Source organism: Prionailurus bengalensis, chromosome B3, assembly GCF_016509475.1.
Source record: "Prionailurus bengalensis isolate Pbe53 chromosome B3, Fcat_Pben_1.1_paternal_pri, whole genome shotgun sequence".
Lineage (NCBI taxonomy): Eukaryota > Metazoa > Chordata > Mammalia > Carnivora > Felidae > Prionailurus > Prionailurus bengalensis.
In genome coordinates, this window is record NC_057355.1 from 6,160,759 (window position 1) to 6,185,378 (window position 24,620).

A 24,620-nucleotide genomic window follows, 5' to 3' on the forward strand; every position below is an offset into this window, starting at 1 on the left:
AGAGAACAAATGGGGGAGAGGGTCAGAGGGAGAGAGAGACTCTTAAGCAGGCTCCGTGCTCAGCACAGAGCCCAATATGGGACTCCATCCCACGACCCTGGGATCGTGACCTGAGCCGAAATCAAGAGTCGGACGCTCACCTGACTGAGCCACCCAGGCGCCCCTAAAGATTCTAAGTACAGAATGATTCCACCCACAATTCGACTCCGTCTGTTTATGGCTGGCATGAGTGTGAGTTGGGAGACTTGAATCGGCTCTTTGCCTCTGTTCCTATGTATCTGTCATGTGCCTCTCACCATCTTACGGTGCTCGGAGTGATTTAATGCTTAAAGATACATTACAGAGTTTCCGTCCGTGTGGTTCCTAAACAAGCCAGCCACTTCAGCTAGTGCTAACCGTGCTAACTGGTTTAAAAAAAAAAAAAAAAGGCAGCAGCTCCATTGGCGGAGGAGGACTATATAGGAACTTGGGGCTATGTGTGTTTCCCGTCTCTTCTGGTGGCTTTAGAACTTAAACTTCTGTAAGATGAGATTCCACTAGATTCATTCATTTTTCATGGAAAGAATATATGGTCACGTGAGTGTAAAAAAGAAAGAAAATCAAGGGCAGGGGATTGAGGTTTGTGGGGTTACATGACACGACATCTGGAGAAAATCGTGCAAATGTCCTGCCTCGGTCTGAAGTTTAAGGAAGGTCATAAAAGTAGTTCAGGAGACACTAATAGCAAGGAAAAGAGAAAAACAACTTTACAAAGCAGGTTGTTTCTTTGCCTGCTTTTTTTTTTTTTTTTTTTTTTTGTGTGTGTGTGTGTGTTTGTTTATTTTTGAGAGAGAGAGACAGAGCAGGAACCAGAGAGGGGCAGAGAGAGAGAGAGGGAGACACGGAATCCTAAGTAGGCTCCAGGCTCTGAGCTGTCAGCACAGAGCCCAACTCGGGGTTTGAACTCACAAACGGAACTGTGAGATCATGACTTGAGCAGAAGTTGGACACTCAACCAACTGAGCCACCCAGGTGCCTCTGCTTTCTTCTTTTCTTTGTTTTTTTAAGAGAGAGCATGTGAGCAGGGGCGGGGGCAGAGGAAGAGAGAGAGAATCCTAAGCAGGTTCCCCGCTCAGTATGGAGCTTGACGTAGGGCTAGATCCCACAGCTCTGGAGTCATGATCTGAGCCAAAATCAAGAGTTGGTCACTCAACTGACTGAGCCACCCACGTGTCCCTGCCTGCTTTCTTTTGCTTTAGCAGAGCTGCTTGGGACCAGACAGCCCTGTCCCCAAGGGCATCTCAGCATCATAGTGCATTCAATATGGATGTTAACAAGCAGCACAGAAAAAGCTAAATTATGTTCACGATGTTCTGTTTTAGAAATCATAGAAATGGGTAGTACACACTTTTTCCTCTTCTTACCGTTCTGTAGCCAGTTTATTTTTAACCTCATACGGCGTCAGCATTTTTGTAACGTAATATTCCTCTACATCATAATTTCTTTGGCAGTGCAAATACTTTCTTTGGAATAACAAAATAATCCTCATTCCTCCGTACTATTCCTTGTATGATGGCTGTCATTTATCTCACTTATACACGAGCACATACGTACACACAAGCATACATCATGAACCACATGTTGCTTTTTTTTTGTTTTTTTGCCTTGCCCTTATCTTTTTATTCTAGCCAGATACATCAATCTACAAATTCCAAATTTGGAAGTTAGTTTTCTCATCCCTGGAAACAATATAAAACCTAGAGCTCCTGGGGCGCCTGGGTGGCGCAGTCGGTTAAACGTCGACTTCAGCCAGGTCCCGATCTCGCGGTCTGTGAGTTCGAGCCCCGCGTCAGGCTCTGGGCTGATGGCTCGGAGCCTGGAGCCTGTTTCCGATTCTGTGTCTCCCTCTCTCTCTGCCCCTCCCCCGTTCATGCTCTGTCTCTCTGTGTCCCAAAAATAAATAAACGTTGAAAAAAAAAAAAATTTTAAAACCTAGAGCTCCTAGTCTTGTGTTACTCATTCTGAGTCAGTTTTTCTGGGAAATCATCTGATCTGTTCAGTATCTTTTCACCATGTAAAATCAAGTTACATGTGTTTTCTATTAATCGTTGAGTATATTTTCTCCATTTCTGTTTCTGGCATACCAGTTTATGCGTGTGTTGTATTGCTCTCTTTTTATTTTTTTACTTTCTTGACCCCCTGTCACACATTTCTCCCACCCCCTACTCCGTCATCCCCCCTCCCCCCGCCTCTGACAAACACTCTCTGTTCTATTTATGAGTTTGTTTGTTTGTTTGTTTGTTTGGTGCTTCCATGTATAAGAGAGATCATATAGCACTTGTCTTTCTCTTTCTGACTTATTTCATTTAGTATAAGGCCCTCAGGATCCATCCATGTTTTTACAGATGCCAAGATTTCCTTCTGTGCTGTTGAGTAATATTCCACTGTGTATCTATATTCCACATTTCTTTATCCATTCATACGTTGATGGACACATTGTTTCCACGTCTTGGCTATTGTAAATAATGTTGCAGTGAACAGAGAGTACATATATCTTTTTGAGTTCATGTTTTCATTTTCTTCCAGTAAATATCCAGAAGTGGAATTACTGGGTCGTAGTTTTGTTTTTAGTTTTTTTGAGGAACCTCCATACGGTTTTCCATAGTGGCTGCATTCCCATTTGCATTCCCACCAACAGGGCACAAGGGTTCATTTCTGCCCACATCCTCATCAGCACTCGTTCGTTCTTGTCTTTTTGATTCTTGCCGTTCTGACGGGTGTGACATGATATCCCATTGTGGTTTTGATTTGCAATTCCCTGAGCATCTTTTTGTGTGCGTGTTGGCCATTTGTGTGTCTTTGGGAAAATGTCTGTTCAGATCTTCTGTACTTGTGAAGGTTTCCATTAAAATAGTTAATGGTGATTTAATGTTTGACTATTTCTTGCATTGTTTTGTCTCTCTCACCGGAAAGCCAGCTTCCCCATGGATCCAGGTCTGCCCGGTACTCTGTGTGGTCCGTAGTATTCACTCCAGGTACACCTACACAGGTACTCACCTGACAGTTGTTGAGTCTGATTACCATGGGTTCGTTCGTAGGCAGGGAAGGTGAAAGGCAAACCACGGAGATGAGGACAGGCACTGCTGGCAGGTCTCAAAACACTGATAGAACATTGGACTTTGGAATGAAAGTAGGGATAAGGGAGAAGAAGGCGTATGTACCAGGTTTCTGGGAGGTGTTTTTATATGCTCTTCCCCTTCACATTCCTTTCTAACATTGGCCATGTGAGAACTAGAGACTGACTCTCGGCCAGGATGATCCTTTCCCCCTGTCAGTGCTGAGTCCACTTAGAGTCTCCTTCCTTTGGCCTGTCAAGAGCCACTACCCTCCAGCATGGGCGATGAGGTAACACAGACCTCATCCTACCAAGAATTTCTTCCCTCCCTTCCCTCTGGAGGTCTTTCCTAGCAATTAAGGAAACCAGCCAAGCCAAGAAGAGGTTGAAAAAGTTATCAGCACTTAGCTTTTTTCTTTTTCCTTTTCTTGTCTTTTTTTTTAAAGTAATCTCTGCACTCAATGTGGGGCTCAAACTCGCGACCTCGAGATCAAGAGCCACATGCTCTTTTTTTTTTTTTTTTCAACGTTTATTTATTTTTGGGACAGAGAAAGAGCATGAACGGGGGAGGGGCAGAGAGAGAGGGAGACACAGAATCGGAAACAGGCTCCAGGCTGAGCCGTCAGCCCAGAGCCTAACGCGGGGTTCGAACTCCTGGACCGCGAGATCGTGACCTGGCTGAAGTCGGATGCTTAACCGACTGCGCCACCCAGGCGCCCCCCACATGCTCTTTTGACTGAGCCAGCGAGGCACCCCAGCACTTAGCTTTCAATATAGTAAAGTGTGTATCTTATCAGTGATTCTTTCTTAAAACTTGAGTGTTGCAATATTGGTATCCTCCTGTACCAGTACAAGCACCGTGACCGTGTTTATTTTGTATTTAATTAGTGTTTGACTGTCTTCTGTGGTAACACTTGTTTTTAGAAAGATGAGAAAATACGGAAAGGTAGTGGGGATGGATCCCTTGCCTTTTGTGATCCAACAGGCTTTTGTGGTCCAGTGCAAAAATCTGGGAGGGATCGATCTAGTCTAGAGGCTTCTATGGATGTGATCAGCTTGGAGTGTGCCACTAGTGTCTCAGAAGATCTTTACCTACCGTCTGCCCGAGGAGTTCTACTGGATAGGTTCCTGCCATCCCAAGATGGAACTGAATTTTACTAAAGAAGCAGTATTGGGGTACCTGGGTGGCTCAGTCTGTTGAGTGTCCAACTCTCGGTTTTGGCTCAGGTCATGATCTCGCGGTTCGTGGATTCGAGCCCCGCGTCGGGCTCGGTGCTGATGGTGCCACAGAGCCTGCTTGGGATTCTCTCTCTCCCTCTTTCTCTGCCCTCTCCTGCTTGCACTGGCTCTCTTTCTCTCTCTTGAAATAGATAAATAAACTTAAAAAAAAAAAAAAAGAAGAAGAGTAGTATATTAAAAAAAAGAAGAAGCAATATTATTCATGGTAGATACAGATGCAGGGGTGCTCAGTGGTACCACATTCTAGGTACCATTATGGATTTTTTTTAAGATTTTTTTTTTTTAACGTTTATTTTTGAGAGAGACAGAGAGCGTGAGTAGGGGAGGGGCAGAGAGAGGGAGACACAGAATCCGAAGCAGGCTCCAGGCTCTGAGCTGTCAGCACAGAGCCTGATGCGGGGCTCGAACCTACGAACCATGAGATCATGACCTGAGCTGAAGTCAGACGCTTAACCGACTGAGCCACCCAGGCACCCCAGTAGCATTATGGATTAAAGTCAGCTTTAGCTGTGGGCTGCTAGCATGAGAACCTTACTTATTGTATCTATAGAAAAATAATCGTAAGTTTCATACTTAAATTTATGGAATACGGCCAGTTTAAGATCTAGCGACTGTGTGTTTTTACTAGAGGAAAAAGTAATGTCTTGTTTGTTATCTTCAGGCTCCAGATCAGTTTGGTTTTAGCGATAGTCTCCGTTGACCTGGGCTTGGATTCAGAAGTTTATTAACCTCAGTGAGAAACATAACCAAGACTAGTACTCTTGAAGATCCTGGAATCCTCTGTCCTTGGATAGGGTTGCCGGAACCGATTTGCCTCCCTCCCCAGCAATTCCAGAGCTGTGTCCTAAGGAGCATCTCTGTCCTTGAAGTGACACTTTTATGTTCCCTCTTCGACTCCCAATCCTGACACGAAACTAGCAAGTTTATTGTAAACCACCCTTATCCGTAGAGGTTAACTCTGTGTCCTGGGCAGTAGCACTAGTTTCTTGGCGCCAGGATGGGAAGCCAGGCCTGTGTGTGTGTCCTCGGAATCAGAGCTTTTGAACGAGACGAGCTGCTCTCATCCATTCAGCTGGCCTTAGGAAGGTTGAGCTGTTACCAAGCACTGTGCTTGGCACTGGAGACCCAGAGGTGAGTGTGACATAGATCTGTCCTCAAGGAAAATCACGGTCGGACAAGTAAAACATACGACAGCACACCACATGAAGGACCTCAGTAGAAGTGCCTACAGGCCGCAGTACTCTGTCTCAGAAGAGGGGGATTGTCTTAGCCTTTCTTGAGCTTACTTGCCCCTGGCTGCGGGTATTCACCTCCAATTCTGGAAGAATGTCTCTGATTTTTACAGAACTTCACAGGATCAGCGTAAAGAATGGTAGAAGGTAATCAGGGTTAGGATTAGATCTCAGCAGCATCGGCGGCAGTGCAAGCCCTTGTTCCAGTTTGAGAAAGGCTTTCTTTCCCTTCAGGGAGTCCCAGCAGGTTCGACAGTCATTAAACTCTCCTCTGATGCCTCCCGGTGTCATTTTCCCCTTTCTGTGCATCTTCACAGTGGAACTGCTGGCCAGGCCTTGGTTGGCCCAGGACCTCTGACTCCGGCTCTTCAGAACAGGAGAGTCACGCTTTCTCGGAGTCCCCGGGCTTTACCTAAGCACTGTTGAGTCCTCGGCATGCACCAGATTTGTTCTTCCTGTTTCATCTATTAAACTGGGTCACGGAAAAGCTTCCGGGGGAGCCTTACGAGCCGCAAACTTGTAGGTCCCCATCCTGATCAGGACACTCATTACTTTTTATTTATTTTATTTTATTTTGTTACTTTATTTATGGGAGGACGCAAGTGGGGGAGGGGTAGAGAGAGGGGGACAGAGGATCCGAAGCAAGCTGTGCACTGACAGGCTGACAGCAGCAAGCCCAATGTGGCACTCGAACTCATGGCCTGAGCCGAAGTTGGACACTCAAGTGGACTGAGCCACCCAGGCGCCCCAAGATACTCATTATTACCTCTAGGGAATGAGATGGGGATGAGATGGGGAAGGTCTCAGTTAACTTATATTGAGAGAAAAGAACAGTTAGGCCCAGTTAGATGCCCAGAAGATCCAGTTATAGAAGCAGGTATCTTCAGGGGAGGGGGGACAATGTGCCAGCTTCCTAGAAGAGAAAAATGAAAGGAAGACAGCTGTCCAGATGTGTCAGGAGCATAGTATGGAGGCTTGATAGCAGGTTAGATTGCCTTCAGAGGAACAGACGTTATTCTGGTGTTTACCGTCTATTCTTGAACAACGCAGGGCTGGGGGCACTGACCCCCAGCGTAAGAGTCCACATACAACTTTTGATTCCCCCCAGAAACTTGACTACTAATAGCCTTCTGTTGACAGAAGCCTTACCAGTAACATAAACAGCTGATTAAAGCATATTTTGTATGTTATGTGTATTCTATACTGTATTATTCAAATAAAACAAGCCACAGGAGAGAAAGTGCTCTTAAAATCATAAGGAGAGGGGCATCTGGGTAGCTCAGTCGTTGAGCATCTGAACAGCCCGCCTCAGATCCTCCGTCCCCCTCTCTCTCTGCCCCTTCCCTGCTCACTCACACATACGCTGTCTCTCAAAAATAAATAAACATTTTTAAAACTAAAAATAATTTTAAAAATCATAAGGAAGAGAAAATACATCTGTAGTACTGGACTGTATTTGTCAAAAAAAATCTGTATATAAGTGGACCCACGTAGCTCAAACCCGTGGTGTTGAAGGTCAGCTGTATTTTATTTTTTGATCGTTTTGAGAGATTTTAAGAGAAAATTTTAAATAAGACAGAAATATAAACACCAACCTTTGGCTCACTAAAGTGTGGCCATAAGTTTATGTCTCTTTGATCTTGTAATATATGTTTCTACCCAGCATTTTACCTGTTAAGATTTCAGATTCGTCACCCAAAGTATTTTCTCTGTTGCCTCCCCGTTACATCAAGTTGACCTATCGGTTTATTGGGGTTATCTTAATCTTTATGGTCAGATGAAACTCTTCCTGGATGTGATTATTCTTAGATCAGCTTACCGTTGGATTTGCCGAGAACTAAGAAGTCAGTAGTGTTTTTGTTTCGATTCTCTTACTGGTACTTCTGAATGAATCTTGCTATTGTCGTCGTTTTAGATGGTTGCCGAAATAGAAAGCTATGAATTATCAAGGAATTGTAATTATATCAAGTATGTAATTACTTGATAATGCATGTTTGTTCAGTGCACGTGATGTTAGGCTGGGTTAGGACTCTTGAGGACCTTTACTTCTTTGCTTTCTTCTGTTGTGGTTCTTACCGCCCCTATGTGACTTCGATTTCAGACTTCCTCCCCCCCCCCCCCCCCCCCCCCCCCCCCCCCCCCCCCCCCCCCCCCCGCCTCCACTTTGTTGGTTTGGTACTTTTAACTCACAGTGTTCTCTGAGGACCTCACCTCCACTTCTGCTGGCATCCTTGAGGTCAGTCCATCAGTTAACTCTTGTCATTTAATTCTTTGTGATCTGACTGTATGTAGTTTTTTTAGGTACATGAGTTTGGTATTGATTCTTCTTCCTTTTTTGTTCAAGTGTAATTAACAATACAGTGTTGTATTAGTTCCAGTTGTACAATATATTGATTCAGCGATTGTGTACATTTCTTAGTGCTCACCACGATCAGTGTACTCTTGGTCCCCTTTATCTCTTCCACCCCTCCCGCTACCAGCCTCCCCTCTGGCAACCACCAGTTTATTCCCTGTTTTTAAGAGTCTGGTTTTTTGTCTGTCTCTTTTTTCCCTTGTTCGCTTGTTTTGTTTCTTAAATTGCACATATGATTGAAATCACATGGTTTTTCTCTTTCTCTGACTTACTTCACTTGGCATTATACCCTCCGGGCCCATCCATGTTGTTGCAATGGCAGGCGCTCATTCATTTTTATTGCTGAGTCATACTTCTGTGTGTGGGTGGTATTGACTCCTGGCTGCGTTCTCTATACACCCGGGCTTAGCAGCCTCGAACTTTCTCACATCCCCTGTGTTTCCTCTGGCGGAAATGTTACTCGTCTTTCGTGGCGCACTTCACGTTCAGTGCAAGGGGTCTTCATGGACTTGTCAGATGAACTTGGGCAGCTGGCAGGCTGACCCTTCGTTGCTCACTCTCTGCTCACCTACAGCATGTGAGTCACTGTGCTGACCAAAGGTCAGCTGTGATATTTTTAGACCTGTTGATGCCAGTCAAACTGGTATTGTAATTATATAACTTAATCATATACAGATAAACCGTAATGAGAAAAGAGAATTGTTCTCTGAAAACCAAGGTGAATGCTTTGGAAAGAGAAGTTACTTCAAAAAGGAAATGAAGTTGAATCAGGTTTGGACAAAGATAAATATAGAAGATAGAGACGGAGGCTCCGAAAAATCTAGAAGCAATCTGTACTTACTGTTTCACAGGAGTCTGCGTGCTCCCTGTACTTCAGAGAAACTGGAAATTGTAGGTGATGCATTATGGGTGACTTTTATGCAAGAACAGTGGCACAGAACTCTGGTCAGCAGCAAAGATCTTATTGGCCCCAAATCATTAGTTTGGTGGCTCTCAAAGTATCGTTTATAGCAAGTGACTCTGGGCTTGGATACGGCAGGGGTGGGGGGGATCACCATAAAAGTCGTAATAACTAGATCTTTATTACATGAGTTGTTGGTTTTCAAGGCTACCCACTGACTCCCAGTTATTGAGAGTGAGGAAGTCAGGGTTCTTGTACCTCCTTCCTTCCCCCAACTTTGTCTTCCTGACCTTCTGCTGGCTGTAACTTTCCTTCATTGTCAGGCACATAGCATTGGCCTCTGTTGTCGCTCTAATCCCACTTTAACCTCAGTCCTCCCTGTAAGCGGACTCGGTGCTCAACGCCAGTCTCTGCCACCACCCCTTGGCTGGCAGTTTCTCAAGACAGACTCATAGGAACAGGGTTTTTCCTATTCTGTTACTCTTGACTGGTATAAATTCTTGGATTACACTTTCTCTCTTTGGGAATTTTGTAGGTATTACATCTTTTTCTGCTAGCGTTGGATTTTACTGTGGAAATTTTCAAGATTTTGCCCCTCTCTTAAATAATTTGATCTTTTTGCCTCATTGCAAAAATCCGGAAATGTTACCCTCAGGGTCTGTCTTGGCGTTGACCGTTGTGGGTCAGTTTTCCCCAGGATACAGTGTGGCCTTGCAGTATGTGGACCCTCTTTCGTTTCAGAAACCTCTTGAATCATACTTTCACATAATCTTTATGAACACCTCTTTTCCTGTGTGTTTGCTCCACGTCCTGGTTTCCCTTGATACATCCGCTGCATATCCTTTGCTGGCTTCTCTGACTCTCCTTTTTCTCTATTCCTTTTAACCCCTTTTCTGTTTCATTGTACCTGCTTTTTTCCATCTCCCTCCTTTCTGTTCCTTACGCTTTCGGCAGTGTCTCTTCTCCCTTTGCTTCTTTCCAGCTTCACCTTCATTTCCGTACTGTTTCCTTCCACTTCTCCCCCAGCGGTGCCCGCGAGGTCTTCTCTTGTTGCCGCCTCCCCACCCCTCCCACAAGTGCTGCTCTTCCGCCCTGAGCTCTCGCTTCACTGTTTGCTTTTTTTCAGTTTTGCAAAAAGATTTTACTGTCATTCGTTTCCTCCGTGGCGGCGGTTTTCCAGTGCATAGTCCTAGTCTGCCTTTTGGTTTTCCCGTTTCTTTCCAAATTTTGTTCTTGTTGTATCTTTGTATACATCCGGTGTAGATTTCATTCTTACAAGTCCTCTTCGAGCAGGTGAGTTTCTCACGGACTAGCTATTTGCAGGATGCTTGTTTAGAGGAGGCCCCAAGTCTGAATTCCAGGCTGACTGCAGTCATTCTCCTGATCTAGGGTTTGGGGTGAGTTCATTTACCCTGTATCTCCGTCCAGCCAGTAGAGCGAGCTTCTGCAGGCTTTTCCACGATGCGGACGCCACCATGAAGCTGAACTTGTGAGGCGAATACGGCTCGTTTGTGGTGGTTTCTCCTATGCTTCCCGCTCCAGGTCCACAGACGTTCCTGCCTCCCCAGCAAGGAATCTGTTTGGTCCCAGAGCGAGTGTCCTTTACCCACAGGCAGTATATTTTGGCAGATCTTTCTCTCCAGCTCCCGTGTTCCCCCTCTGTAGTATCCTTTCTTTTCTTTCTCTAAAGGGAAGGAGACTTGCTTGAACTCCTTGCTTTTGACAGCTTTTCTAGCTGTTTTAGGGTCTGGGATTTGGGTTGTCTTCCAGTTTTGTTAAAAATGGAGTTTGCGTTTTTATTTATTTCTCCTTTTTTGCACTTGGAACACATCTTGAATAGCATCTTAGAATTACGACTTCATGATACCATATTCGCATCAGAAGTCTTGACATATGCTGCTATCCAGCTGCTAGTGGCCTTTTACTACCTTCTCCATCAGGCCTCCATCACCACACTGCCATCCATCTTCGAAGCACCTAAAGCCCCAGGAATATGCTGCTCAGGCTTAGGAAAAGCCTCTTCGTTCAGTCAGCATGCCTGCGGCTCACTAGGCCTTGAGGACGAAGCACAGAAGAATTCTTGCAAGATCTTTGACACACCAAAGGCAAGTCTTAAAATGATTCCATATGGACCAGGAGTGAGGGATGAGCAGGTAGAAGACACGGCCTGGGACTCAGAGGAACCGTGGCGGAAAGGGTGCCGAACGTGAGCTCTGGAGTCAGACGGGCCCGGACTCGGTGCTCTGTTCTGCTACTCATACATGTGACATTGGAATAGTTCATTGCCTTTTCCGTGTGTCAGTTCCCTCATATATAAAATGAAGATTATATTACCTACCTCAGGTGGATATTACTAAATTTTTTTTTTAACGTTTATTCATTTTTGAGAGAGAGAGAAAGAGACAGAGTGCGAGCAGGGGAGGGACAGAGAGAGAGAGACACACACACACAGAATCGGAAGCAGGCCCCAGGCTCTGACCTGTCAGCACAGAGCCCAACATGGGGCTCAAACTCACGAACCATGAGATCATGACTGAGCCACCCAGGCGCCCCAGATATCACGATATTACACCCCGATACATAAACTTAAAGTAAGAACCATGTAAAGTGCTTATCATAGTGGAGACGCTCAACAAATACTGCTTCCTCCCATGAAGGAGCTCACTAAACAACAGAATAAAACACTAAGAGTCCTGGTGTGGACACTTGTATTTTGTTTTTTCAGTTGTGAATTTTACGTAACGTAAAGCTTTCCATCTTCATTTTAAGTGTACACTTGAGTCGTGCTAAGTGCATCCACACGATCGTGCAGCCCTTCTCGGGAACTCTCTTCATCTTGAAAAACTGAAACTGGTTTCACATTAACCAACAGGCGTCCCGTCCTCCCTCAACTCCAGCCACCAGCTTTCCATTTCTGCCTCTGATTTTGGCCACGGGTACTTCATAGAAAGAAATCGTACCGTATTCGTCCTTTTGTTTCTGGCTCGTTTCACTTAGCGTAATGGCTTCGAGGTTTATCCGTGTCGCAGCATGTGTCTGAGTGTCCTGCCTTTTTAAGGCTGAATAATATTCCTTTGTATGTCTGTATCACATTTATCCATCCATCCATCGATGGGCACGTGGGCTGCTTCTACCTTTTGGTTATTCTGTGAATAACGCTGCTATGAAGATAGGTATACAAATGTCTTTTTGAATCCTTGGTTTATATCTCTTAAGTATAAACGCAGGTGCGGAATTGTTTGATTATATGGTTATTCGGTTGCTCAAAATATTTTGAGGAGCCATCAGAATGTTTTCAGAGGTTGATTTCTTCTTCTTTTTTTTTTCCTTTTGAGAGGGAGCGCTCGAGTGCAAGCTGGGAAGCTGGGGAGGGACAGAGGGAGAGAGAGAGAGAGAGAGAGAGAGAGAGAGAGAGAGAGAGAATCCCAAGCTCCATGCTCAGCACAGAGTCCAGTGTGGGGCTCAGTCTCACAACTGTGAATACATGACCTGAGCCAAAATCAAGACTCAGATGCTTAACTGCCTGAGCCACCCAGGAGCCCCCAGAAGCTAATTTCTTGATGGGGAAGTATAAACAGTGTAGTTTCCCAATGAATAATTTTAAGACCAGTAGCATTTAACATTTTGTAAATTATCTAAATATGAGAATTTTACCATTAAATCCCCATTTGCATTTAAATAATGAAATGATTCCTCTTGTATAAAATTTAAGAATGCCACATGAGTGTGTATGTATAGACAGGAAAGTGGTTAATAAAACTCAGTGTAAGTGAATATACTTTATTTGTACATAAAACACATATTCTTGTTATACTCTCTCCCTCCATGGGCAAAATATGAAGAACTAATATGCCTGAGAACTTCACGTGTCCAACATGCATGTGCACAAGCACACAGACGACACATCTTTTATCTTGACTCTTCATTGCCCACAGAGTAAATTGGCCTCACATCCTCCGTGCTCCAGTCTAGACGCTAGACCAGTGGGTCTCAACTGGGGGCGGTTTCACCAGGAGACATTTTTGGTGGTCACAGCTGGTGGGGTGCTCCTGGGATCGAATGAGCAGAGCCCAGGGGTACTGTTAAACAGGCTACCGTCCACAGGACACCCTCCCACACACACACACAAAATTTTCCAGCCCCAAGTGGCAATAGTGCTCAAACTTTAGACCCAGACTACCTCGTCACTAGGTTCAGTGTGAATACTCCTCTGGGCACCAGGCTCACGTGTGTGCTAGGGTTCCATCCAGCCAGTCCTCCTCAGCAAAACTGCATCTCCGTGTACTTGACCATCGCGCTGACTGAGCCGCTGTGCTGACTCAAACACTGCACCCCACGGTAGCGAGCGAGCTGCCATAGAAACCCCCAGAGGGTCGGTCAGAGGTGTCTGCTGGGGTGTGTAAGGGGTGGGACTTCTTTCAAATCAGATCCTGTCAACATGGCCTTCGAGGTGCCACCTTCTATTGTTAATTAAGCACCAGATCAACAGCCCGAGAAGGAAGAGGGTGGCTAGAGAGACCAGAGAGATTCACTGAGACGGTGGGAGGACCCAGCTGGTCTCTGACATCAGAGAAGTGGGAAGAAGGACTTCAGGTGAAAGGCACCGGAGGAAGCAATTCTGCCGGTGGTGGGTCTGCAGAGCCCCTGGATCTGCCTGGAAAGGCAGATTTATGCGAGAGGCCGGAGCCAATGCCGACAAGGTGGTCAGGGCCTAAAGAACCCAGTTTCTCATCCCAGCTGTAAGAAAGGGATAAGGACCGGTATGAAGGTGCGGGCCTGTTTTGTCACCAGCGTAACACAGGCTGGAGGGCCTATCTTAGGAAGCCCGGGAGACGTCGCATTTCACGTGGGATGTGCTTGGGCGGGGATTGTCCCGCTGCCCCTGCAGTGACCGAGTGCGTGTCCGTCAGTGGTGCTGCTGCCGAGAGCAGCAATGAGCTCCATCCATCCTGATTCATTTAGAACCCGCTGTGGGGCAGGCTGGGTGTTTGGTAGAGGTTATCTCAGTCCTCACCAGAGTTCTGGAAGGAGGCTGGGGAACAGAAAGGATAGTTTGCCCAAAGTCACCCGGCTTAACCTGTGTGACTTCAGAGCCTGTGCTCTCAGCTACCACCTTCCCACCCAGAGTGTGGCCGGCAGGTAGGAAAGAGCTACGGAATGAGCTGCTCACGGAAGAGGTTCGCGTGACGGTGTGCCGAGACGCGGGGGCCACCCCTGTGGTCTCACGTGAGGGGTGGAGGACTCGGGCTTAGGTGTCTGTTGGGAATCAGGAGCTGGTGTCGGGTCCAGCCGCTCTGCTGGTGCAGGAGAGCCCGCGGGGTTTCTGTTTGGGCCACATCCCAACTACTGCAAGGTGCTCCAACCCTTCTCGTTCCTGCTTCCCCTTTAGGTGCACTACATCCTTCAGGAGGTGGTGATGGGTGGGATGGTGTTGGAAACCAACATGAATGAAATCGTGGCTCAGATCGAAGCTCAAAACAGGCTGGAGAAATCCGAGGTGAGTACACAGCTGTACTTCTGCCCCAGCCAGTTCGGCTCGAGAAGACCTGGTTCGAGAAGACCGGGGCAGAAGGAGAAAGGGATGCATGTGTTGGTTTGTGTTGCTGGGGAACTTTAGGAATGTGTATACGCCTCTTCTTTCTTCCTTGAGTCCATCGAAACTGATTGGAAGGCCCGCTGATTGGAAGGCCAGCCCTGAAAATTAAAACGTGTAAGAATAAGGCTAAAAGTGTGAACGGAAAAGCCAGATGGCACACAAAGACAGACACCTCCTGGCTTGGGGGACTCTGGCCGGTGCTTGTAGTTTGTAATTCCTCCTTTCAAAGCTACACATTCCTTGGAGGGACCCAGAATCCCCTTCTCTGGTCCCATTGTGGTTTTCCAGTGCTCTAGGAGTCTGCTCTCCCAGCGGCCATTTCTCGTGGTGTCTTTCAGACCTCCGACTTGCCAGTTCCCTTATTTCCAGTTAGCCCTGTACTCAGCTAGAACAGAATTTGGGCTGGGTTTACAAACAACATACCCCAGCCCACCCCCACATAGTGCTGGGCTTGGTACAAATGCTCCCACTAGGGGCACCTGGCTGGCTCGGTTGGAGCACGCGACTCTCGGTCTCAGGGTCGTGAGTTTGAGCCCCACGCTGGGGGTAGAGATTACTTAAAACTTAAACAAAAATGGCTCACAGTAGATTCTGTCCTACCCCCCTGAGGTTTCTCTATCACCTCCGTCAGCCTCGCCGGAGAGCAGTGTAGAGGCTACAGGCCTACACCTTCATACGCGGCAGGAAGAGAATTTTAATTATCTGAGTGTCTTCGAGAGCTTCATTCCTTCTTGTGATGGAACTTGACCTTGCAAAGAGCCAAGAATTCCTCTGTCTGTGAGGACTGGTGGCCCTGCTGATGAAGCTCCGCTAGACCACCCCTGGAGCGGCACCACGGTCCTTTAGTGACACAGGCCAGGGAGCTTCCAGGAATAGTGAGTGAGTCACAGGCAAGGGGTTTGGAAACAGGAAGAACGGAGACATGCTGGGCGAGAGCGGGACTGGAGTCGGTGTCCCGACAGTCAGTAAGGAGGACGGGATTCTGGGAGTCTTGTCGGCTTCTCCCCTTCTCTGCCCACTGGGGGCGAGCCAGCGGGGAGCGCCCCTCTTCTCTGTGTTTGTCACAGACCTTCCGTGGCTGTGGGTGTGTCAGACCGTCCACGGGTCCGTCCGCCCATCTTGCTGCCACATGACATTTCCAAAGCCAGCTCTTTCCCGTCTCACGTTGATAGTTGGCAGGCAGCTGCCCTAAACGGACTTTCCTTTTTCTCGTACGCGTTTCCCTGTGACTGCACCCGCTTCTGAGAGTGTTCAGGCTCTTCGGGGAAGGGCTTTGTTTTGTAGTCTGAAAAGTGCCCCTGACACAGAGTGTGACGTGGTCAAACCGTCTCCGGTTATTCCGGCAAGCGTGGACTGAGCGCCCGCTGTGTGCCGGGCCCTGTTAGGTGCGGGGCTAGCACCCCGCGTGAGCCACCACCCCTTCGGGAGCGCACGCTGTGGAGCCCTGCCCCAGAGCCCCCGTCCCACCTCAGGATTGCTGCATTGGCCATACCTTTGAGGAATAAGGAGGAAAAATCAAAACGTGTGTTGTGTGTGCTCGGTGCGGACACTTCCGGTCTCCGTCACTTGTGTTTTTAAGCGTTAAGCAGATGACACCGAGCGTTTGTCTCATGCCCCCTCTCGTGTCTCCTCAGGGTGGCCTGTCAGCAGCCCCCGCCCGGGCCGTGTCCGCTGTGAAAAACATCAATCTGCCGGAGATTCCTCGGAACATCAACATTGGTGATCTCAACATCAAAGTCCCCAACCTGTCCCAGTTTGTCTGAGGGTCCACGGCTACTGAACTGGAGTCCTTGAAACCAGCCAAGCCAGTCCTGCCACAGAACGCACTCTGAGCCTTAGAAGGGTCGAGCCCGGGCCCTGACCCTTCCTGCCATGGGGTCGGGGGGGGGGGAGCCCTGGGTTCACCGCTAGCATGTGCCCGGTTCTCACCCGTGCCGACTTGCCGGCCTCTGATACGTGTAGCCACCGCAGACGTGAGGGGGGCCCCTGGCCTCCGTGGGGTCAGCGTGCCCCAGCCACTCATACCTTTCCCTCCCGCATGTAGCCGCTTCCAGGGCCTGGCCGCTGTACTGGGGCCCTCCTGCTTCCTAGAACCCGCCACCAGGACATTGTCTGACGAGAGTCTTTCTCCTTAGTACCACGAGGCTTCCGCGGTCCTACAGCGTTCACTTTTGCTGGTGAGACGCCATAGCTAGTGAAGGGCCGACCCTTAGGGGATGCGGTGAGTGGCGGAGAAGGGCAGAGTTTTATGGGAACCCAGAGTTGCCTTCTGGCTGTACTGTGTAGGCAAGCTTGCTGGTGACCCCGCCTCCAGAACACGTCCCCCACCGCCACAGTCCTTGAACAGGGCGCCATCCCAACCACGAACCTGGTGCGTGCTGGTAGGGAGGACACCCCCTTCCCCACGGCCGTGTCTCTGGCACAGCCCGAGGGTCCCTCGGCAAAGGGGAGAGGCCCGTGTCTGTGGAAGGTCAAGCTGACAACATGTGAAACGTCTCAGAATTATGACTCTTTCCAGGTTTAAAATACATTCTTCTGATGAGCAGACGGTCAGTTGCTGTGTTAGGAGTGACGGGTTTTCTCCATACAGGAAAGCCACTGCTGCCTGCACCAGCCTGTGGAGCATGAGAGCTGGGAGCACTGGTTCTAGAACGGGCACTGGGAAGACTGGGGACACGGAAGTGTGCTGACTGAGACCCGTGGCTCTGCGGTGTCTTGTCCCCACTGTGGGAGGAGCCCCTCCCTGTTCCCCCCAGGTGACATCCTCCCACGGTTGGCTTCGGAAACTTGTAAATGTTTACGTGTGATGAGTGTCTTTCTGTGGTTAACGTGAAGCTAAAACTGCTCCTCCGAGTAGTGCCTCTTGCCGCGCTGCCCCGGGGTTAGGGAGCTCGCTGCGTCGCCACGGCGACGTCTCCCAGCCAGGGGGCTTCCCTAGCCTGCCGGCGGGGGGCCCGGACCACTCCAATGTCCTGCTGCCGCTGCAGAGCCCGTCTGAGATGGTGCGCCCCCCCCCCCGCCCCCAGGACCGCGGTGCTCCCGTGCTTGGTGCCCTCTGCTCCCCGCAGCCCCCTGTGCTCACTCGGGCAGACCCTCCCCGGTAGCCTCCGGGACGGGCGGGCGATCAGAAGGAGGCCCTCTGTCCGAAGAGGGAGAGGAAGGTCACGACGTCTGATAGCGCTCTTTTGAAGGGTTTGGGTTTTCTGTAACAGACGCTTCAGCACGTCCGTGTCCCTCTCTCACATTTACTAAGTGTGGAATAAGAAAGGAGGAGCACGGATGTGAGGCGGTGTGAGCAGGACCTTCCCACAGGCCTTACAGCCTTACGGCAGGCATCATCGTCCCCATTCCGCAGGGACAGTAAGAGACAGGTCGAGTAACCTGCTTTGCGTCACACGGGGCTGAGAATTGAGACTTGCCTGCCTAAGTCCAAAGTCCATTTTCTTTCACTGCTCAAGACGGCTTCTTCCAATTTTATCCTCTTTGTTCTAGATAAGGAAACTGAGTCCCAGAGAGGTTAGTAGCTTCTCACAAACCCTGATGAAACCAAACCTGGTTTGCTAAGGGGGCCAGTGACTACGTCCTCAGAGGGCAAAAGCTGGAGGCTTTCGGAGAGCTGATGAGCAGCCCGGAGTATTAAGTGTTGTGCTGAGGGTCATGAAGCTAGAACCTGGTCATTTCTCTGGAGTTTACGTATTTGTGTTGTGGTTTAACGCATCAGTGCAGGGCGCCTGTCTGGCCCGGATTTCCCAGGACAGCCTTCGAATGTCTACCTGTCAGAAACCGATGTTTTCTGGTTTCAGCTCTCCTCCCACAGACCACTGACTGGTCCCGGAGACTCCAACCAGTGAGCATCCCATCCTTACCCCTGAAACTGCCTCTAAAAATGGCCTGAAACTTCAGCCTGGTTTCTTATTTGCAAAAGTCCATCCCTTGGACAAGCCATGGTAATCATTCGTTAGCCACTCGAGGTTGTCTGCAAATCCAGCTAGCTCTCTTGCCTGCTACGAGCAAAGCCATAAACTTTTTTTTTTTTTAATAAGAGGAAATCGTATGCTGTTTTTGAAGAAAGATACAGATACTGCAGCTGAGAGATTCAGTTAGGAAAATAGGGACTGGGCCTAAATTTGAGAGTCCTTGGTCCTGGATGGTTGATGCTGAGGGTTTCCTGAAGTGGAACAGAATCCTGGGTTTCCAGGGCTCACGGCCCGTAATTAAGACCAAAAATTCTGTTGCGCAGTTTGTAAGCGCCTGGTGCGTGCCAGGCTCAGTCCTAGGCACTGAAGATGGAGAGATCTGAGGCTCAGCTCCCGCCGTCGTCTCCGCCGAGGACCTCGGAGTGCCCGGATTGAGCGACTGGAAGCCTGAATCTGTAGTGACCGGAGTTGGTGGCTGTTCTGTGGAATAAAGGACAAGAACCCATTCGCCACCCCCGGCAGCCCCCATCGTGCCCCGCTGGGCCATGCTCCAAACAGCCCTTGTGCAAGCTGCTGTAACAAAAAGACTGGCTGTGGCTTAACATTTCTCACAGTTCTGCAGTCTGATCAAGATCGAGGTGTCAGCAGATTTGATGTCTCTGAGAACCTGCTTCCTGTTTCACAGGCTGCCATCTTCTTGCTCTGTCTTCACATGGCGGAGAGAGAAGGCTCTTTGCTCTTCATCCCCTTATAAGGGTGCCAGTCCCATCATGGGGGCTCCACCCCACGACCCCATCCAAATCTAATCGCCTCCCAAAGGCGCCCCCCCGACCCCTGCCCCAGCTACCATCCCACTGGGGATTAGATTTCAACATAGGAATCTGAAGGACGCAGACATTCATCCACAGGTCACCTTATTATCTGCCTCTCCTCTTGGCCTACACGGCCGTGCGCTTGTCACATGAGGATTAATTCGGGATCTCTTGAGGCTTCTCAAGCCCCTGTTATGCAGGCCTCCGCCCCTTACAAAGCCGGCCCTTCCTCGCCACCACCTCCATGGAGCCACACTAGCGAAGTGCTCTCTGGCCCCAGCTCCACCAAAAACCACGGGAGCGCGCCGGCTAAATCCTGTCTGGTGGACTGGTCTTTAGTAGGGCGTTTCCTTCGTGTAGCCATCCGTCCGTGGCTTTCCAAATAGGATGCATCAGTGGCGCCTGATGATAAAAATCGGGGTGAACGTGACAGCCAAGATGGAGAGCCACTTACATGTGAGAGACCGGGGCGTTGTCAGCTCCCAGCGAACACCCTGCTCTTCAGCCTTCCCTGTCCTCTACCTGGTCTCCCAGGGGCACCTGTCTCGCTGCGCTGAGGACCCTGCTCACGTGGCTTTGCCCTCTCGGGAGTGCGGCAGGGCTCCCGTCCGCTCTGACCTGGCAGCGGCTGCCAGAGATGCAGACAGGCCCTCTCTAGGGAAATAGTTCCACGAGAATAATTAATCTTTTCCACAAGACTGGGTACGTTCTTTCCTATTCGATGAGTTAATGTTTTAAAAAGGAAGTACATTCATGTAGTTCAAAATTTAAGATAACAGAAGCCTGTTCAGCCAGCTTCCCACCGTGTTCCCACAGACCACCAAGATACCCCCCGAGCCCGTGGCAACAAGTGTTTCCAGTTGAAAGGATTAAGAAATAAAGTCCCTGGATTTTTATTACCAAACTGACGGTGTGCTCTTCCTCAGAGAGTTATGTTCCTTTTGACCTCGGTGACTGGCCTCGGCCCTCTGCAGCCATGCCACCCTCTGGACGGAGGAGGGCCTCCCAGACCGCCCCGCGTCAAGGAGCCCCCCTACTTGGGCACACCTATCCCAGCTCTGCTTTTCCTGTCTCCAGGGCACTCGACCTGATGTATGTTTGGATCGAAGTTACTGTCTGTCCCCGCTAGGATGAGTGTCCCCACGGGCGGGCGTTGTCTCGCTCCACGCGGTGGGGCCAGCGCCTGGTGCGTGCTCTCAATAAAGAAGTGTTGAATGAGCGGCCAGTGGAGGCTTTCCCGGGCCCCGCGCTCTGCCCTCTGGGAAGGAGAACCAGGGCACCAGTATTGGGAGCAGCAGGAGGGGAGGGACCCGGTGATGGCCTGTGGAGGTCGAGGGAGAGGAGAGAGGCGAAGCTGATGACCGTGGAACCCAAGTGACTGCAGGACCAGTGAGGGGGTTCCTCGAGAGGAGGAAGTGGTTTGGGAGGAAGAGGGGCCCAGAGTGTGGATGAGGATGGGTCAGACGGGGAGAGTGGGAGGGGAGCGGGGGCGGGGGGCTGAGGTCCGCCAGCCAGCTGGGAGCCTGGGCAGGAGTGGAGACGGCTCGAAGCTGTGGGGTGAGCCCCGGAGCCCAGAAGTGGCAGGAGGGGTGAGGATACAGCCTGCGGGCGAGGGAAGGGAGGGGAGACAGCAGGGCAACCTCAGGTCAGGGAGGGGCCTGCGGTGGGAGAGGCCAAGGGGCTGGGAACTGAAGACGTGGCCTCTGAGCTCACAGTTGTCCTCCAGTGAGGCAGCACCACCAGAGAACTCGGCGGTTCTAGCCAAGTGGAGCTTTTGAACTGCAAGGTGGTCACGTAAGAGTGTGAGACGTGTAGAGCCCTCGGAAGGTTCCTGTCCTCTGCCATCGAAAGAGGGACCAGGAACTCCTTCCTGCCTTGGGGACTTGGGAGGTTTAACGAGAGGACTGGTGTAGACCGCAAAGGCTCCCTGAACCTGGCCGCCGCCGTCATGCGGCTTTTTACAGAGGGAGTAGGGGTAGATCCAGGAAGCTGGGAGGGGAGCCCAGGTGGGCCTCGCAGGGCTGGACCGGCTGCTGGCCTGGCCCCACCAACGAGCCCCAGGCCCACATCCCGAGGCCGCCAAAACTGGATAAAGCGGGGGAAGTGGTGGAGTGTCTGGAAAGCGAAGATCCCGGAACCTGAAGGGTGGGAGGTGCTGCCAGAACTCCCTTCCCCGTCAGCAGGGTATTAAAGACACGCGGGGGGCTCAGTGGAGGGAGTCTGTGTAGGGGGGAGGCAGGCCTGCCTGAGAGTCGGGGTCCTGGAGCACTTCCCTGAGAAAGGGGATCGTTGGGCCTTCTCAAGGGCATATCTCCCATTGTTCTTCAACTCCGCCATCAGCCCATCAGCGGGGCCTCCCGAGAACACTGGGGAACAGGGGTGCCTCCCCTGCCTCCTGGGAGTGGGTGTGGCTTCAGGAGGGCAGCTTGAGGGTCGTCTTCCAGATTGCTGAGAATGAATGCCCTGTGCGAACTCAGGACCTAAAGGCACAGCTGAAACGGGAAGGAAGGAAGGTAGATTCTCAGGGGTGGGGAAGACCAGGCCCATTTCTCATTGTTCCCCCAGATTGAGGTGGTTCTCAAAATCTTGACCAAGCGGCATGGTTCAGGCACTGGCCAGAGTGAAGGTACCAGATTGGGAGTGAGGGTGTTACCCGTGGTCCGTATTGGTTCTGCCCCCAGGAAGGACCCGGCCACTCCGGAGGCGACAGAGGCGAGAACCCGGGGGGCAGCCACTCCTTTGCCTGCCTCCTCCAGCATGGGCAGTGCGGTGGGAGGGGGCCTTCCCACGCCCCGTCTCTGGACCCTCCCAGCTGGCAGCGAAGCCGGAGGCTGACGGGCAGCCACGAACCCAGGGCACTTCCCATGGCCAGAGACCGCTTCTGCTACCCCGGGCAGCGTGGGTGGGAGCTTTCCTCCAGCCTCTTGGTCCTGAGCGATTGGCACCCAGCGCCCTTTTGACTCCTCCCCGAGCCTCCGGGTGGCTCCCCAGCTGGCCGCGGGCCGCGGGGATCTCACCCTGGCTGCCCGGCCCGAGGAACCTGTGGGCCAAAGATGTCGACACGCACAGGGATTTCATTGTTCCTTGCTGGGGAGTGCTTGGCAAACAGGCAGGCTAGGATTTGCACTGCCAGCTGCTAAGCCAGCCTTCCTGGAACTTCCTTTGTGTGGCCGGGAGGTGTGCGGAGACCTGCAACCCCAGGACCCTGAGGAAGGTGCTCCCGCTCAGATGCCGGGGCTGGGCACCTCGGGGCGTTCTCTGCTGAAATCCCTCTTCCCAACTTCCCAGCCTCTACCTGCCTCTTCTCCGGCAGCCAGGCCCTCCTGGGCCCTCAGAAATGTCAACCAACCTGTCAGCTGCTTAAAGGGCATGGTGACGTGACAGGATTGGAAGGAAACCCTTGGGTTCAAACTGTCTGTGCCAAACCGGCAAACGCCACAGCGATGCTACCTGGCATGGAGCCATACCTGGCACAGGTTGACAGCCCGGGGCGGGCGTTCCCCATCAGGCCCTTCAGGCTCCCCATCAGTCCAGCCCTGCTCAGCTCCGGGTGCTGGTGTCCCCAGAAAGTCCACAGGCCCAAGGCCAGGCCAGGCTCTCCTGGCCTCTCTGTGACCTCAGAGGTGGCCCCTTTGTTCTGGACCTGCAGTCCCCACCCACATCCCTGGTTGGAGCCTCGGGTGGTGCAGCCCCAATGTTCCCACCCCATCGGAGCCCCCAGGTTAAGCCCTCTCCCTGGGACCCCAGTGCCCACCGGTCTCAGATCCTGTCTGACAATCAACCAACTGTCCAGTAACTCACATCTCCACCCCACGTCCCTCATCCCCTGACTGGACGCCACCACAGCCCCTAAACTGCCGCCCCCCCCCCCCCGCCCGCCTCCTCTGCATCCTCATGGCCCTGTTTTATCACCCAGCAGGCAGACTGAACCTTCCGAAGTATTTATTAATCAGACCACGACACCGACCTGCAGGCCTTAAACCCTCCCAAAGGCTTTCCACTAGTCTCGGAACAAAACTCGGGGCCCTGCTTAGCTGGCTGCTATCCATCTTTTGTCCTCGGTTCCTGCTGCCCCGCCCAGCTCCCTGCCTCCCCCTCTCCAACCACACGGGCCTTCGTGGGTCCCCGAACACGGGGGGGGCCTTTGCCCCCACCTCCCCACTGCCTGTCTTCCGCTCTTCGTCACTCCGGGGGGGGGGGGTCCTCTGTTCAAATGTCTTCAGAGGACCTCCCTGTCCCGCCTGCCTTCCCGATCACTCCCTGTCCCCGTCCCTTGCCCAGCTTTATCCTCCATGGGCTTGTCCCCTGACACGATAGCGTAATGTCTCCTCTGCTGTCTTCATTACTTCTTGGTGCTGTTGTGCTGGTACCTAGCACAGTGCCTGACCCCTGTGAGCCGTCAGGAATTAAATGATTGTCGGATGCATGAAGGCACGTTCCCGTCGCCCTCCCCATGTGCTGACGCTCGCTCAAGCTTTAGGGCAGGAAGCTCTGTGGGTGGGAGTCATGCGGCCTGACTTCTTGACTCTGTGTGACCTTGAGTGAGTCATTTAGCTGCCTACTCCAAGTTGTAGGCGTAGTGTACGAGAGAGTACCCATCAGCTTAGACAGAAAGCCCTAAATGGGGTATAAACTTGGTGTGAGTCCCGGCTCCACCAGGTCAGCTGTGTGACCTTGGGCAACACACGTGACCTCCCTGTGATTGTTTCCTCATCTGTGAAATGGGAATAAGATAGCTCCCTTGAATCGCCCGGGGTTCTCGGTCGCAAACAATAGAATCAACCCAGCGCGGGGAAGTTCTGGCAGGCCCCAAACCAAGCTGGCCAGGACACAGGGAGAAACATCCTCTGGAACATGTCACCTCCAGCGTCAACACTGGACCCCGAGGCCACAGACCCTGCCGGCCTTCCTTGAAGACACAGAGTCCTAGGCAGGTACCTCTGATTGGTGACGCCCAGGCCCAGGGCCTGGACAGACGCGGAGGGGGCTGGTCCCAGAGACAGCTGTCCACCACACTGCGTGCAGAGGGCAGTCGTGCGGATGCAGAATTCATGCAGAACTCTCCTCTGCAGTCGATGGGAAACCGTCTGTGGAACCCGCGGGAGGGGAGTGAACACACGCTCATCCTTTGACTCGGCGGTGCCAAATGAGTGCACGTGTCCAACCCGAAGACACGGACAGGAATGTTGCATTCTTGCACGTCATTGCCAAGAAGCAGGAACGACCATCTGAATGGAAGGCAGGAGTGAATAAGTAGCCTGGAACGCCACACGGCCCGAGAGCGAGCCAGCTCCCCCTACACGTGCCGTCGTGCATAAGCCCAAGCAACAGAACGCCCGGCCGTGAGAAGCCAGGAGAACAACGTAGGTTGTGTGGTTTCATGTGTTTGCCCTGCGGGCACGGGCGACATGAATGTTCGGGAGAGCGGGTGTCCTCCTGGAAGGCCAGAGACAGACGGGGCAGGAGGGGGTTTGCC

General features: G+C 51.1%; 1 protein-coding gene and 1 long non-coding RNA gene across 4 annotated transcripts in view; one reads left to right on the forward strand and one right to left on the reverse strand.

Annotated features, from left to right (window-relative positions):
• Positions 1 to 20,048, forward strand: part of LOC122467559 (AP-3 complex subunit sigma-2) — a 58,907-nt gene extending 38,859 nt beyond the window's left edge. For 2 of the 3 annotated variants that reach the window (XM_043553940.1, XM_043553941.1), the window contains 2 exons: positions 14,209 to 14,316; positions 16,050 to 20,048. In XM_043553940.1, the coding sequence (XP_043409875.1) occupies positions 14,209 to 14,316; positions 16,050 to 16,178 (237 nt within the window). In that variant the 3' untranslated portion in view covers positions 16,179 to 20,048. The remainder of the gene's footprint in view (positions 1 to 14,208; positions 14,317 to 16,049) is intronic. The other variant, XR_006293014.1, reaches the window with a different exon arrangement.
• LOC122467561 lies at positions 18,407 to 22,973 on the reverse strand. Its single transcript, XR_006293015.1, has 2 exons — positions 22,612 to 22,973; positions 18,407 to 21,636 (listed from the first exon to the last, which is right to left on the reverse strand). It is a non-coding gene; the product is annotated as an uncharacterized LOC122467561 (long non-coding RNA).
• Positions 22,974 to 24,620: the final 1,647 nt, after the last annotated feature.